The sequence below is a fragment of the Canis lupus genome, chromosome 14 (genome assembly GCF_003254725.2).
Source record: "Canis lupus dingo isolate Sandy chromosome 14, ASM325472v2, whole genome shotgun sequence".
NCBI classification, from domain to species: domain Eukaryota; kingdom Metazoa; phylum Chordata; class Mammalia; order Carnivora; family Canidae; genus Canis; species Canis lupus.
Genome location: NC_064256.1, coordinates 15,936,309 through 15,951,922, shown reverse-complemented (window position 1 = coordinate 15,951,922; position 15,614 = coordinate 15,936,309). Strand labels below are relative to the sequence as shown.

Here is a 15,614-nt window from a genome sequence, read left to right as displayed (position 1 = left end):
AGACTGAGGCCAGGTCCTAGTCCGCACTTTGTGTGAATGCTACAACTCAGGGTAAAGCTGTTATCTTAGTAGTTTGAACACTCAGAGGGCAGAGGTAATCTCTGGGCAACTATTGCTACTGGAAAGTGAAGGGAGAAATCCCAGAAAGGAGAGAGCCACAGAAGGGGAACTTCAACTTCTGTGTATAAACTTCCAAGTCTCTGACTAGTGCCTGAATTATGCCAGGGCAGGGGACTCTCCAGCATCCCGGGTAAGGCTAAAAGAAATGAACTGGGATTTGACCTGCCATTCACCACAGGGATGAGTAGCCACACAAAATGCTATTAATACAAAAGAATATGTACTTTTCAGAGTACACCAAAACCCACAGTAAATATGTTCATAATAAACAGAAAGACAGGAACTTTCAGCAGAGAAATAGGAATGTTATAAAAAGGAAACAAAAATTCAAAAACTAAAAATGACAATATCTGAAATAAAAATGCACTGGATGAGATTAAGAACAGAATGAAGATGACGGGGAAAAAAAGTCAATGAATTTGGATACATAAACCAATACAAATGATCAACCTGGAGAATAGAGAGAAAAATGATTGAAAAAAGTGAACGGAGCCTCACGACAAGCATACATGTAATCTGAATTACAGAAGAGGAGAGAGAGAAAGAATGGGGCTGAAAAAATACTTGAAGAATAATGACCAAAAAGTCTCTAAATTTATCAATTTACATACTCAGGAAGCTCTATGAATGAACCTCAAGCAGGATAAATACAAAGAAAAATCACATCTTGCCACATCATAGTAAACTGCTGAAAATCAAAAGTAGAGTGAGAATCTTGAAAACCAGTCAGAAAGAAAAGTGATACTTTGTCCATGGGGAAACAACTTGAAATAACAAATACTTCTTATCAGAAACACTGTAGGCAAGAAGACATTGGAACGATGCTAAAAGATCAAAATGCTAAAAGATCAACTTTTAATTCAACTCAGAATTCTGCATTCTGTGAACACAGATGTCAATAATTAATCTGCTTTAAAGATATTTTCAGATGAAAGAAACTAAGACAATTTGCTGCCAGTATATCTGCACCATAAGAAATAGTAAAGGAAAGTCTAAAAAAAAAAAAAAAAAAAAAAAGGAAATTCTTTAGGTGAAAGAGAAATGCCAGGTATAAACTCGTATCGTCAGGAAGGAAAGAAATGCATCATAAATGGTAAATATGTAGGTAAATCATAAACAATGATTAGAATCTCAAGTTTCCAAAAGGTTGCAAAGAACTGCCAGAACTACTGGTAACATAGAGACATTACACCATAACTTGGTATCACAATGAAGTTCAGAAATATTACAACATAGTTTAGGGCTCCTTCCCCCATACCAACTATTCCCACAATTAAAATTAATTCAATTTGACTCATACTTACAATCATTGGTGCTCCAGGATTTTGAGCTATGATTGTTGTGATTACTAGTATGTCATTTCTAAGCTGACGATCATAATGACTAAAACCTCTCATAAACAGATTTTTAAATACTTCCTTCAAAGCCCTAGAAAGTAAAATCAGATCTTTAAAATCATATTTCCATGCAAATGCTACTTAAATGTCTATCAACAAAATCTCCCTTTTTTATATTATACTATTCATTTCAAGTATTTCTAATCTTTACTGCATTTCCAAATCTGCCTCTACATAGGATTCAAATCTGCATCAGATAAGAATCCATCAATCCAAATCTATACATGGGGGGCATAGTGACTGCTCTAAAATAAAGTTCATTCATGTCATTTTCCATTTTTAATTACTTAAAAGCTTTTTTTTGTTCTTAGGATTAAAAAGTCCTACTTTCTTACCAAGGCTTATCAAGCTTTTCATGTTACGGTCCCTGCTAACATTGTTAGCTTCATCTCTCACTATTCTATTTTCTGCTGTTAATATATCAAATTTCTAACAGTTTTTTTTCTAAGTTCTGTTTTCACTTCTGTTCCCCTGTCTAGAATGCTCTCTGAATGCAAAACTCTTCTGTGTTGCCAGTTCATATTTATCATTCACATACCAAATTAGGGTTCATTAGGACATACATATTAACTCTCCAAGTCTGGGTCAGATTCCCTGTAAAATGGGCATTTGTTGCTTTGCCTCCTAGCACTCACTTGCCCTTCTTCTTTTTAAATATTTTATTTAAGTAATCTCTACATCCAGTGGGGGGGGGGGGCTTGAACTCACAACCCCGAGATCAAAAGTCACATACTCTACCAACTGAGCCAGCAAGGTGCCCCTCACTTGCCCTTCTTATGATAACAGTACCCTTATTTTTATTTACGCATTTATTTTTTCCCTGCATTTGGTGTTGTGGAGACGCTTTTAGCTTCCTTTTAGCCAGAGCATTTCTCCGTCACTGGTAATTCATTCTGGAATGGCATATGGCCAACTCAGACCACTCAGGACCAACACGGACTCAATTCGAAGAATTTTCCTTGACCTTTCAGAAGAGCAAGTCTTCTCTTCAGCTTGATTTGGGATTGTGATGATTTGAACCTAAACTTCTGAGGTATTACCATGTGGAGCTTGAGAATAAAGCCAACATAGTAGAAGACTGACAGGGATAATGAAGACTCACATCCTGTTATTTGCTGTACCTTGAATACAACTGCACATGAAACCAGTTTTATCCTTGACTTTGTAGTTATATAAGCCCATAAGTGTCCTATATGGTTTAAATCAGTTGGGTTTTGTGTGCTGAATCACTCTTCTAGAGAACATGTAGCACCTGTGATAGTCTTTCACAGCCTGTTTACTTGTCCATCTCCTAACATAATGCAAATTCCATGAAAGCAGAGACCATGTCTGCATTGTTTCATTTGTATTTCTAAGGCCTAGTTCTAAAGTTGGCATGGAGTAGACAATAATTATTTGATGAAAAATGAATAAGTAACCTAAAGGCTTGCTTATATTTTATTGGAATGCTTATTGCAATATCTGGAAGAGATTAAATACTTAAAAATAGGTTTATTGAATGGAAAAATGAAATAGTTCTTTTAAATGTCTAATTTATTTTATACTTATTCAAATACATAATTTAGTTTTGTTAACAAGCTACTTTAAAAGCTTTCCAAGTAGAAAAAAGATGGCTTGCTATTGCACAGATGCATTTATACTGCAGCATAAAAATTATGTCCTGAAATATAGTCATTACATGATTCAAAAGCCTAATTGAACACAAATTCAAACAAAGATGTTAGTTATGTTACTGGCTATCATTTTAAGGTTAAAAGACATTCCCATCTAACCACTTACTTACAGCAAACATTCCAAATTACTAAGCTGTTGTATGATTTCTTCTTTTGAAGATTTTTCCAATAAATTCCAAAGTATCTCTGATGAACGAAACAGAAGCTGTCCAGAGGGATCTGGGTCATTGAGGTGAGCACAGATTCCACTGGCTGCTTGTGCTTTCATCATTAACGTGCAATTAACTTCTGAAAATAAATTTAAAAGTTATTTATGTTGTATAGTCTTGACTGTTGGGTGGAAACAAAAATAGTTGAGAATGAAGTATTTAAATTTAATGATATACAAACCAGAAGTTGAGAGATGTTGCAGAGCTTTAAGTACCCAAAGTTTCTCAACAAGTTGATTTTCAAGTAAGCCCAACGACTGGACCATTGTTTTTGCCAATCCTCCAACCTCAGCCATCTTAATCTTGTATGATGAACTTGCTTGCTGGTAACCTAATAACAATTAGTTAATAAATATGTACAGTTATCTCACATAGTAATCATCTGTGTTCAGACAAAGGAATGAGTAATTTATTATTAAACAGCAATAACAACTTTTAAAAAAGTGTATGGCATTTTAAAATGGTATAGCACAGGGAAAGGCAAAATTTTTCTATAAAAGGACAGGTAATGACTATATCAGGTTTTGCAGGTTATAAGGCTTCTGTGTCGACTACTCAACTCTCTTACCATAGCACAAAAACAAGCATAAGGAATACAAAAATAAATGGGTGTCGCTGTGTTCTGATATACCTTTATTTACAGTGAGCAATTTTACCCTGAGACCATAGTTTGCTGATCCCTGGTGTAAAATCTGAAATAGGACCACAGATCTGGGGTACATATCTTATATTCCAAAAAGGAACAAAATATTTGTCAGTAGAAATGCTTTCTCATAAAGGAAAATGGCATGATTACAAATACTAAATGTTTTCACTATGTCAATACATTACTTCATTGTTAGTGTATAGAAATGCCACTGACTTCTGGGCATTGATTTTGTATCCTGCCACGCTACCGAATTGCTGTATGAGTTCTAGCAATCTTGGGGTGGAGACTTTTGGGTTTTCTATGTAGAGTATCATGTCATCGGCGAAGAGAGAGAGTTTGACTTCTTCTTTGCCAATTTGAATGCCTTTAATGTCTTTTTGTTGTCTGATTGCTGAGGCTAGGACTTCCAGTACTATGTTGAATAGCAGTGGTGAGAGTGGACATCCCTGTCTTGTTCCTGATCTTAGGGGAAAGGCTCCCAGTGCTTCCCCATTGAGAATGATATTTGCTGTGGGCTTTTCATAGATGGCTTTTAAGATGTCGAGGAATGTTCCCTCTATCCCTACACTCTGAAGAGTTTTAATCAGGAATGGATGCTGTATTTTGTCAAATGCTTTCTCTGCATCCAATGAGAGGATCATATGGTTCTTGGTTTTTCTCTTGCTGATATGATGAATCACATTGATTGTTTTACGGGTGTTGAACCAGCCTTGTGTCCCAGGGATAAATCCTACTTGGTCATGGTGAATAATTTTCTTAATGTACTGTTGGATCCTATTGGCCAGTATCTTGTTGAGAATTTTTGCATCCGTGTTCATCAGGGATATTGGTCTGTAATTCTCCTTTTTGGCGGGGTCTTTGTCTGGCTTTGGAATTAAGGTGATGCTGGCTTCATAGAACGAATTTGGAAGTACTCCATCTCTCATTTGGGGAATATAAATAATAGTGAAAGGGAAAATAAGGGAAGGGAGAAGAAATGTGTGGGAAATATCAGAAAGGGAGACAGAACGTAAAGACTGCTAACTCTGGGAAACGAACTAGGGGTGGTAGAAGGGGAGGAGGGCGGGGGGTGGGAGTGAATGGGTGACGGGCACTGGGTATTATTCTGTATGTTAGTAAATTGAACACCAATAAAAAAAAAAATACATTACTTCAGTGATTTCCAGGAACAATGATGATGTAATAGAACAATGAAATAAGTGAAAATATAATGCTATTTTGAATAATGCTAGTATATAATGGTATTTTGGGGAAGTATGATTCTTGGTGACACATATATTTTTTTAAAGATTTTACTTATTTATTCATGAAAAACAGAAAGAGAGAGGCAGAGACACAGGCAGAGGGAGAAGCAGGTTCCATGCAGGGAGCCCGACACGGGACTCAGCCCGGGATTCCAGGATCATGCCCTAGGCTGAAGGTGGCCCTAAACTGCTGAGCCACTGGGGCTGCCCTTGGTGACATCTTAAAAGAATTTCCTTCTGTCTTAGCCCCTATGAGAAACACTGCCTCTTTTGATATAATTACACAGGTGCCTGTCTGATTACATGAAATGAGGAAGATGAAATAAACATCAGAGGGTACTTGTCCACCTGAGATCCAGCTATATTCTCTCTTTGTGATATCAATTATCTAACTTCCAGACTCTTTGACTTTTGAAACCAAATAGATTCTTTAACTTTGCCATGGTTCTGAGAGGTCTGCCTATTTGTGTTCTTTCTGAATCTCATCTCTGGCACTAGACAAGGCCATGTTCGTTCCTGGATGGATGGGTTCTCTATGGTATGCCCTACTTACTCACTTTAGGAATTTAAAGAGTATGGAGAAGAAAACAAAGTATGATGAGGAAATTAAACCATCAATTAAACCATTAAACCTGCAATTAAGCCATCAAGAGATAACAGCATTAACATTTTGGTATATTTCTTGCTAATATTTTTAATGTATGCATATAATTTTAACAATATACTGTATGCAGACTTTTATATTCTATTGCAGTCACTAAACATTTTTTAAGATTTTCCCCATTCTGTATTTTTCCAAATCATGATTTTTATTTCCATACTAGTCTATCATATGGATGCACCAAAATGTACTTTTATAATCCCTACATCTTTTTCTATTAAGTTTATATTTCTATGGAAGCATATAGTAATATTAAGGCTCATGGACTTGATTCCTGTGTTCAGGGCTATGTCTCTTACTGTTGTTCCACAGAGAACTTTTCAGCTGTGGTTCCAGATGTCCAGCCATGCCTATCATTAAAAACCTACTGTGTTACAGAAAGAACATTGCCTATAGTTCCTAATTTTCGGAACCTGGTTAAATGAAGGTCAGCCTCACTTCTCTGCACTTTAACTCCTCTGCCTTATCTCAGACATAATTTGTCTCCCTTTCTATCTTAAAGAAGAGTGCCTGTATCTTGCTAAGGTTGACCTGTTTTCCTAATTCCATTCCGTTCATGCTTTAGGACTTTACCCTCCCATTTTTTAATTACTAGCTTCTTGTTCATCTGTCTATAAACTTCACTTTCCCTTATCCTAAAACAAATTAAAAAGAGCAAAACCCAGATGTCTTTCTTTGATCTTCCTACCAGTTGAGCTCTGACTGTCCTCTGATAATCCTGTATCTGCCCTGATCACTTCACGGCAATACATCTGCCAAAGGCTCACTATAACTTTTCAGATACCATATTAATTTGACATTTTCATTCCTCAATGACAGAAGCCTCTACAGTATTTGACACTTAGACCACTTCTTCCTTCAACAAACATTTCATTCAATGGCACACAAAATATGGCAGTCTTTAGGTTTTCTCTCTCCTCTTTGAAATTCCCTTCACTGCCAATTTCGTGGATCGTTTTTTTCCCCACATGTCAGTATAGGTACTATCCCTGCTGCCATTTTTGGTTCCTTGTTGTTTATATGCTTTATCTTCTGGTAAACCATTCTAATAGCTTCAACTTTAATCTCTAATTGTATGAATTCCAAACCTGTATATGTGGTCTGTTTTTAGTATTCAATGTCTACTATCTACAAATACTTCTACCTGTCTATCTCAACAATAATTCAAATCTGACATTTAATAATCCCCTTACTCTGTACTTCAGATGTCTTTCCATTTTCCCTGAGTCATAAGTAATCCTTCCTTTCTACTACAGTCTTATTTACACCTCTCTTAAGAAACATAATAACTTCAATATATATGTCTTCTCGCTCTTCCAAGATTGATATAAATAACAGAAACCATGAAGGTAGGAACTATGTCCTAAATAACATATCATCCACGCACAAGTGCCCTTTATTATGATACCATCCATTTTAGTGTGACTCATTTTATCATGATATATTAAGATCCCAAGGAGTAACATGCAAAACTTTCTTGCTAAGCTTTGAGAATATTATTAGCATTAGATATTTAACATCTAATTGGGTGGAACACAGTAGCCAAACGGTGGAAGGAGCCATGATGTCCTTCAACAGATGAATGGATAAAGAAGATGTGGTATATACATACAATGGAATATTACTCAGCCATCAGAAGAGCTGAATACCCACCATTTGCTTCGACATGGATGGAACTGGAGGGTATTATGTTGAGTGAAATAATTCAATCAGAGAAAGATAATCATCATATAGTTTCACTCATATGTGGAATATAAGAAATAGTGAAAGGGACTGTCATGGAAAGGAGAGAAACTGGGGAAAAATTAGAAAGACAAACCATGAGAGACTCATAACTCTGGGAAACAAACAAAGAGTTGTAAAAAGGGAGGTGAGTGGGGGGATGGGGTGATTAGGTGACAGGCACTAAGGAGGGCACTTAATGGGATGAGCACTGGGTGTTATACTACATGTTGGCAAACTAAATAAAAAAAAGTAATTGGATGGGGATCCCTGGGTGGCGCAGCAGTTTGGTGCCTGCCTTTGGCCCAGGGCGCGATCCTGGAGACCCGGGATCGAATCCCACGTCGGGCTCCTGGTGCATGGAGCCTGCTTCTCCCTCTGCCTATGTCTCTGCCTCTCTCTCTCTCTCTCTCTCTCTCTGTGTGACTATCATAAATAAATAAAATTAAAAAAAATAATTGGATGGAAAAGATGTTAGGAATAATCATAAAAAGGTTAGAAAAATAATAATATTAATAGTATTGAATAAAATTAATAATAATAAAAATTAAACTAATTTGGGTATGACTTTTAAAATTGTGTCATAGGGCAGCTCCGGTGACTCAGCGGTTTAGCACCGCCTTCAGCCCGGGGTGTGATCCTGGAGACCCGGGATCGAGTCCCACATCTGGCTCCCTGCATGGAGCCTGCTTCTCCCTCTGCCTCTCTCTCTCTCTCTCTCTCTGTGTGCATCTCATGAATAAATAAAAAATCTTAAAAAAAAAAAGAATTGAAATGCTTTAAAAAAATTTAAAAAATAAAATTGTGTCATAAATATTTAGTTTAGAATAAAAAATCATGCAAATAACAATATATGTAATATAATATGTATGTCTTCCTTATAAAGGTCAAGCATTTAATTATTTCTTTGGAGCCTTCCAGCAGAATAGACAATATTTATTTTTATTTTATTTTTTAAAAGATTTTATTTATTTATTCATGAGAGACACGGAGAGAGACAGAGAAAGGCAGAGACACAGGCAGAGGGAGAAGCAGGCTTCATGCAGAGAGCCTGACGTGGGAATTGATCCCAGGTCTCCAGGATCACGCCCTGGGCTGAAGGCGGCACTAAACCACTGAGCCACTCGGGCTGCCCAGAATAGAAAATATTTAAAGAGTAAACTGGGTAGGGTCATCATAATGTTTTCCAAGAACACTGACTCATCAAGACCCCTGGAGATACTTACTGTTTCTGGATGCTTGTGAAGACATGTGCATCTGACCACACTCCTCAATAAAAACCACAGGCCCCAAGCAAAGACAAGACTCACTGTTCCTGGATGCCTGAGAAGACATGTGCATCTGACCACAATCCTCAATAAAAACCACAGGCCTCAAGCAAAGACAAGACTTGCTCTTCTTTTCTGAGTTTTCCAGAGGCTCTGTCCATATCTACACTCTCTTTACATCTTCAATAAACTCTGCTCTCACTTCCACTTGGCTCATGTTTGATTCCTATCCTGTATGGAACCAAGGACCCTTTTGGCTGGTCCTGTGGGAATACCTCTGGGTCTTTGGGCCTAGCCAGCCTGCATCAATCCCACAATGCCTTTCCAAGTTCAAAGAGAATGAGAAAAAAATATTGTTTTACAGACATAAGTTATTACTAAAAGACCATTGAAAACTTCACCTGTGGGACGCCTGGATGGCTCAGTGGTTGAGCACCTGCCTTCAGCCCAGGGTGTGATCCTGGGGTCCTGGGATCAAATCCCACATGGGGCTCCCTGCATGGAGCCTGCTTCTCCCTCTGCCTGTGTCTCTCTGCCTCTCTCTGTGTGTCTCTCATGAATAAATAGATAAAATCTTTAAAAAAAAAAAAGAAAAAAAGAAAACTTCACCTGTAATATGCTTCTTTGGTGGTTCTGCATGATAAAAGTCAACAATACATTTACAAATTTGTATCCTCAATTCAGAATTCGGTATTTTCATTAATTCACCTGCCAAAAGGAGAAATAATACTATTTAATAACACTATCATAAGTTTATTTGCAAATTTAAATGTGTTGGTAATACAATTAAAAATATCCTCACTAGAAATTCAAACTGGACCCTATAATTTTATACATGCATACACATACACACATGCAAATCTGAAATATCTTGGATCTATCCTTATAATATTTGGCCCCTCATTTAACTCTCTCCTTCCCAGGAAGAAAAGAATGGTGAATAACATAAATGCTGGAACCAGACTGCTTAAGATTAAATACTGGTTCTGTCACTTACTACCTATGTAAACTTGTGTCTTACGTTTGTCATCTATAAAATGTATAACAGTAGTTTCTACTTTAAAGATTGCTGTAGGGATTAAAGGAGTTAATATGAGAAAAAGATGAGAATAGTATCTGGCATATAGTAAGTTACTATTATTATTTTGGCAAGATGTGGGTTAGCATTTTTCTCCTTAACTAGAGAATCAGTAATTTGTTGCCTCTATTAATGCATCCTTTGCTTAGAGAAGTTCCAAGCGAGCTGTTTTTCAATTTGCTGACAGACTGGAAGACCGAGTTTCTAGGCAGTCTTTGCCCTACATATAATAGGTTTATACTCAAGCTATCTTGGTAGAAATGAAGGATAGGGAAGTTCCTTTTCAGGCATATCTAAATTATTTCTGAATTGGCTTCAGCCTATACTTCAAACTGAATTGCTTTTGCTCTGATAAACTATAAGTTATAATCCCTAAGAGAATCTGAAAATGATCTGTGAGATTCTGGAAATGATTCATATCCTCTGCATGCAGCTTCAGGGCTGAACTAGATCTGGGTGGATTCTGTGAGGGAAAGAGAGAACAAGGTGTTCCTGACACACTCGTGTTTTGCATTAGGACTTGCATAATTTTCACCTCTGAGAGTGGTCAGTGAGTGAGTACAAAAATGGAGAGAAGGAGTATGCACATAGGAAAACTACACCCTTGTTTTAGGAGAATCTATGTGCAAAAAGCACCACTAAAAAAGAAGGGGAAAACAAAAAGAGAGTTTCAAGATGATTCCCTTAATTTTTTTGAATACTTCCTTTGATGTTGAAAAATCACTGTTCTGGAAAAGTTTAGTCAACAGGAACAACTAAAATTTTCCAACAAAACTAAGGAAACGTTCAAGTTTACGGGAAATTCTATGATTTCTCATCTGCTTCTCTACCCTTTTAGTTCTTGTAAGTTTAGATCATTTTTCACAGTTTTATGTTTTATAACCTCAGGACAGAATACCAACTTTTTCCCTCATACATTTCCAAAATCCTATTCTTGAATCAGAAATAACTATCACTTAAAAGAAAAAGTAATATGATTTACTACTACATAGTAGAAACTGGAAGTTATTAGTAAAAATGAACAGCTTTTGTTCAACCCTTTATACTCTATATAATTATTTTAAACTCATGTTTCCAGTAATTAATAAGGGTCAGAACAGTAGTACATGCAGCCAATAATCAGTGAAAGGAGCTCATTTTAAGCTAAGAGTTCATACTTCCTTCAAGACAAGCAAGCAGTTACTCAGCAAAGAGCAGACTGACAGTAAGAGCCATATATTTATCACACAAATGCCTGCCAACACTCTTAAAGGCAAAATTTTAGAATAGTAAGGGCAACAGAGGCGTTTTTTAGTTATTAACCAAACCTACATCTTTTATCCATTAATATTATCATGTCCTCTTTTGGGTTGGCTTCCCATTGTAAATTTCCACCAATGACATTCACTGAATTAAAGTTTCCGGTTAGTTTCTAGCCTGTTTGCTCCTTGCAGTCATCTCATCAAACACCTCATGTTTATATAATTTTCTTGACATCTTTTCCATCATAGGCCATAATAGTTTCTCCCAGAATATCTACCCTCAAAGACTATGAAACTTACTTAGATACAAAAGGATTACTATCTCACCATTTCATGATTTTATTTAAAATTTTAAATTATTTAATGAACAATTTGGATCTCGATGACTAGCAATTAATTAGATTCTAGCAATTATTAGTTTAATGTTGAAAACATTTTTGTGATTTTCGAGAGGTACATATACTTCTGATTTACCAAAAAGTTAAATATTTCAACAAATGAAATAACATCAAGACAAATCAGCATTTGCCAGTCCTTCAATTTAGGAACACAGAATTTTAGTATAATAAAACACGTGAGTGAAAAATGATGCAACAATTATCATAAGCACACTATGATTAATTCCCAACCAGAAACAAGAAAAGAACCTACATTTGGAGTACTCTAAAATTTAGTGACTGAGATATTTCTTTCTTGTCAGTAGGGCCTGTCATATACTATACCCCTCTCCTCTATCTTAAAGAAATCTTAACTCACCCAGAAGCGCAATTGAATTAGCAGCGTCTTCAGCATATGTTATTTCATCTGATACCTTCTTTTTCAAAAATGGCAAGCTTCAATAGGAATGAAGAATACATGAGTTATGTTTAATGAAGTCCTTAAATGAACCATCATTTGCAAACTTGGGGAAAATTTCCTTTCTAAAGAATAAAATGAGGATAATAGCCTATTGTGTAGCTCTGGGAAAATTGGCAACTATCAAAAAATTTTTGTGTTTCTAACTAACTGACCAAAAAGAAGGTAGATTAGGCTTATAAAAATGAAGAGAGATGGACATAAAAGGCAAGGGTTAAGAAAACCATCTTGCAACACCATATAAATAAAAAATGTAATAATAAATATTAATTATATTTGAATTATATTCCACAGCTACTATATTCAAAATTATTTGAAAATAATGTATTTAAAAATCATAAAAGACAGGTTTCAAACCTAGGTTATTAGACTGAATGTCAAAGGGGAGATAAAAGTTATTTCTTAAATACAAAATATGGACTATTTTGGTATTCAATGGGTTCAAAATTTGAACCTCTTGTGCTACATAAAAGTATATCTTCTTTGTAGGACTTTTAATTCATATTTTTCAAGAAAAATGTAAAGATACTTCAAGGGCAAGCTAAGAAAAGGACAATTTTATAAATGCCAGAGAGGTTAAATTTTTTAAAAAGATTTATTTATTCATGAGAATAAATAAAGACACAGACAGAGAGGCAGAGACACAGACAGAGGGAGAAGCAGGATCCCTGCGGGGAGCCCAATGTGGGACTTATCCCCAGACCCCAGGATGACGCCCTCAGCCAAAGGCAGACGCTCAACCACTGAGCCACCCAGGCATCCCCAGAGAGGTTCACTCTTCAGTGTTTGTTAGAATTTTTCATTTGGAACCAATAACTTATTATTTGGTATCCACCTCATTGTTGGATCTCTAAAGTGAAAAACTCCAAAATTATTTCTCATCCTCAAACTTTTTCCTTTTCTATTAAAGGAAACAACCTAAAAGATAAAGCACTAGAAGAGATCCCCCCACAAAAGGTCATGAAAATAATATGAATTATACTTCTGATGTAGTGAGAAAACATACTACATAGAAGACAAAACAGAAAGGCTATGTTTTATTATTTATTTTCAATGTTTTTATCTCCCGAAAATGTCTTAAGAAGGGAATCAAATGAGGTGAGGTATAGAGAAATGCAGGATGAAAGAAGAAATTAGGAAAGGAGAAAAAAATGAAATAAAATGAATAATCATGAAATATGAGGGAAAGTGAAGAGTGCAATTCAAAAGTGAAGAGTGCAATTCAAATGAAGTCTGTCATTTGGGCAGCCCAGGTGGCTCAGCGGTTTAGTGCCGCCTTCAGCCTAGGGCCTGATCCTGGATACCCAGGATCGAGTCCCAGGAGCCTGCTTCTCCCTCTGCCTGTGTCTCTGCCTCTCTCTCTCTCTCTTTCATGAATGAATAAATAAATAAAATCTTTAAAAAAGAAAAAAAAGTCTGTCATTTTATGTGAGGAAACATTCAATCACAGCTTTAACAGAGAATCAGTTCTTGGTGGAGCTCATTACTGGCATTACTGAAAGTAATGCTTATAGGCCTGGTATTCTAGGACTTGAGAAATTTGAAATGATAACAATATAATCTCGCATCAATGTAATAATAATTTCTAATTACTACATAAAAGTTTCTTGAAAGCACCAGAGCTATAATTTATTTTTCATGGTCTGTATTAAAAAGTAAGGCATAGCAAAGGCATTCAATAAATTATTTTTGACTATTTATTCAGATACCTAAAAAGTTAAGTGTATATAATTATAAAATCTTTAAATGTTACTACTACTAACTCTAAAAGAATTAAAACTACCATGTATACATAGTTCTACTAATATTATTTGTATACTAAAAGAAACATGCTATTTAAAAAGCTAAATTAGTAGAAAGATTTAGAAGGTTAAATTAATGGAAAAGTTTATTCCTACTTTAAGAAATCTCCTCTCTATATTACATTGAAAACTAAAGATGGATATTTTAATGTATATCTTGATTAGCTACTACTTGGCAACAAACAAGCTGTGAATATATCCCCAGTCCCCCCAAATGGTTGGAGAAACAATAGTATGGAGTATAGGTATATTTATAATGCTGACCCCTCATTCACATTTAAAAAATATATACCAAAAAATAATTGGTGACATAGATGACTTAGAACTTAATATATCTTGGAGTCAAATTTTCTACAGAGAGAAAAAAACTAGACAAATTATTTAGCAGTATTCATAATTTTTTTTTTTTAGATTTATTTATTCATACAGAGAGAGTGAGAGAGAGGCAGAGACACAGGCAGAGGGAGAAGCAGGCTCCATGCAGAAAGCCTGACGTGGGACTCGATCCCGGGTCTCCAGGATCACATCCCGGGCTGCAGGCGGCGCTAAACTGCTGCGCCACCGGGGCTGCCCTGTTCATAAATTTTAAAAAAAATTCTCTCTAAAAAAAATAAAATAAAATTCTCTCTAAAAAAAAAAAATCACAATTTCTTGCTTCATCTCACATTTGTTGTTCACTTGATAGCAACTTATTTTGACAAAACATTTTAACATATTTACAGTTTAATATCTTGTGGTTAGCAATCTTGGAGTACAATAAAATTGACTACCTTTGAAATATCAATTAAAATCAAGTGATCAAGTGACGTTTTCTGAGTATCACTTTACCATACCACATAACAATACAAAATAAAACATAATAAAATACTGTGTGCTAATATAAAATAAAGAAAAGCAACTTACCTACATAATTTTAGGATGTTAAATGCAGATTCTATAAAATGGGGCTGGTTTTCAATTTTTTCTGCACATAGATTCAAAATTTTAAATATTTGGGCTAAATCCCTTAGGGGCTTTAATATTTTTAGTTAAGAAATAAAATTAAAATTACTATTTCATTAGCATATTCTTTATAGCAGTTCTGTCAAGAAAGTCTATAGAATTCCATCTGTTAAATGTGGTTGACACTGCTTTAATTATACTAATTTTGAAGACTAAATAAGAAAACTTAGAATCATATTTTTTAGGAACATTATTTAATTTTTGTCTTAGTAAACTTTTATTCAAATATTGTTTTCTCTTCTCACCCTGTCTTTAGAATTTGATTACCAACCACTATACCATGGGTTCAGGAGTTCAATACCTTACTACTGACAGTAAGGTAATAACACGGTAAGAAAAGTTAATGGTTCACTTTTATCCTTTGTCTTTCCCCCACTCACACACAAAACATACACTGCTCCAGAATAAACAACCCAAACCTACCTTACTTTATTTTATTAACGTTATTCAGATGGATTTTCTTGTTTTTAAGGTATAACCTGAGATTTATTTTCATTTAAAACTAGTATAAAAGCAAAAATTATCTTCTCTAAATCTTGTAGTAACAGCACTTTTTATCTGTTTAAAAAAAACCCAACTGGTACATAGGCAAATTTCACAGATTTTCTTTTATAGCCAAGGAAACATGATAATTGTGACATACTTCTTTGGTTGAATCCTATCCCTTCTAGTCTCTTTCTAGGAGCTTCTTAG

At 35.4% G+C, this 15,614-nt stretch overlaps 1 protein-coding gene and 1 long non-coding RNA gene across 9 annotated transcripts in view; one reads left to right on the top strand and one right to left on the bottom strand.

Annotated features, from left to right (window-relative positions):
• Nucleotides 1-15,614, bottom strand: part of CFAP69 (cilia and flagella associated protein 69) — a 56,586-nt gene that overhangs the window by 26,321 nt on the left and 14,651 nt on the right. For 5 of the 8 annotated variants that reach the window (XR_007401985.1, XR_007401984.1, XM_025471424.3 and 2 more), the window contains exons 4-9: nt 14,823-14,932; nt 12,019-12,095; nt 9,553-9,651; nt 3,581-3,730; nt 3,301-3,478; nt 1,425-1,548 (exon numbers count right to left, since the gene is read on the bottom strand). Coding sequence is in view for 6 of the 8 variants with exons in the window: in XM_025471424.3 (XP_025327209.3) it covers nt 1,425-1,548; nt 3,301-3,478; nt 3,581-3,730; nt 9,553-9,651; nt 12,019-12,095; nt 14,823-14,932 (738 nt within the window). In the remaining 2 variants the exon portion in view is untranslated. The remainder of the gene's footprint in view (nt 1-1,424; nt 1,549-3,300; nt 3,479-3,580; nt 3,731-9,552; nt 9,652-12,018; nt 12,096-14,822; nt 14,933-15,614) is intronic. The other 3 variants (XM_049093535.1, XM_049093537.1, XM_025471425.3) reach the window with 1 other exon arrangement.
• Nucleotides 1-15,614, top strand: part of LOC125752459 (uncharacterized) — a 49,591-nt gene that overhangs the window by 25,241 nt on the left and 8,736 nt on the right. The window contains exon 3 of the long non-coding RNA XR_007401988.1: nt 15,178-15,251. This is a non-coding gene — a long non-coding RNA (uncharacterized LOC125752459). The remainder of the gene's footprint in view (nt 1-15,177; nt 15,252-15,614) is intronic.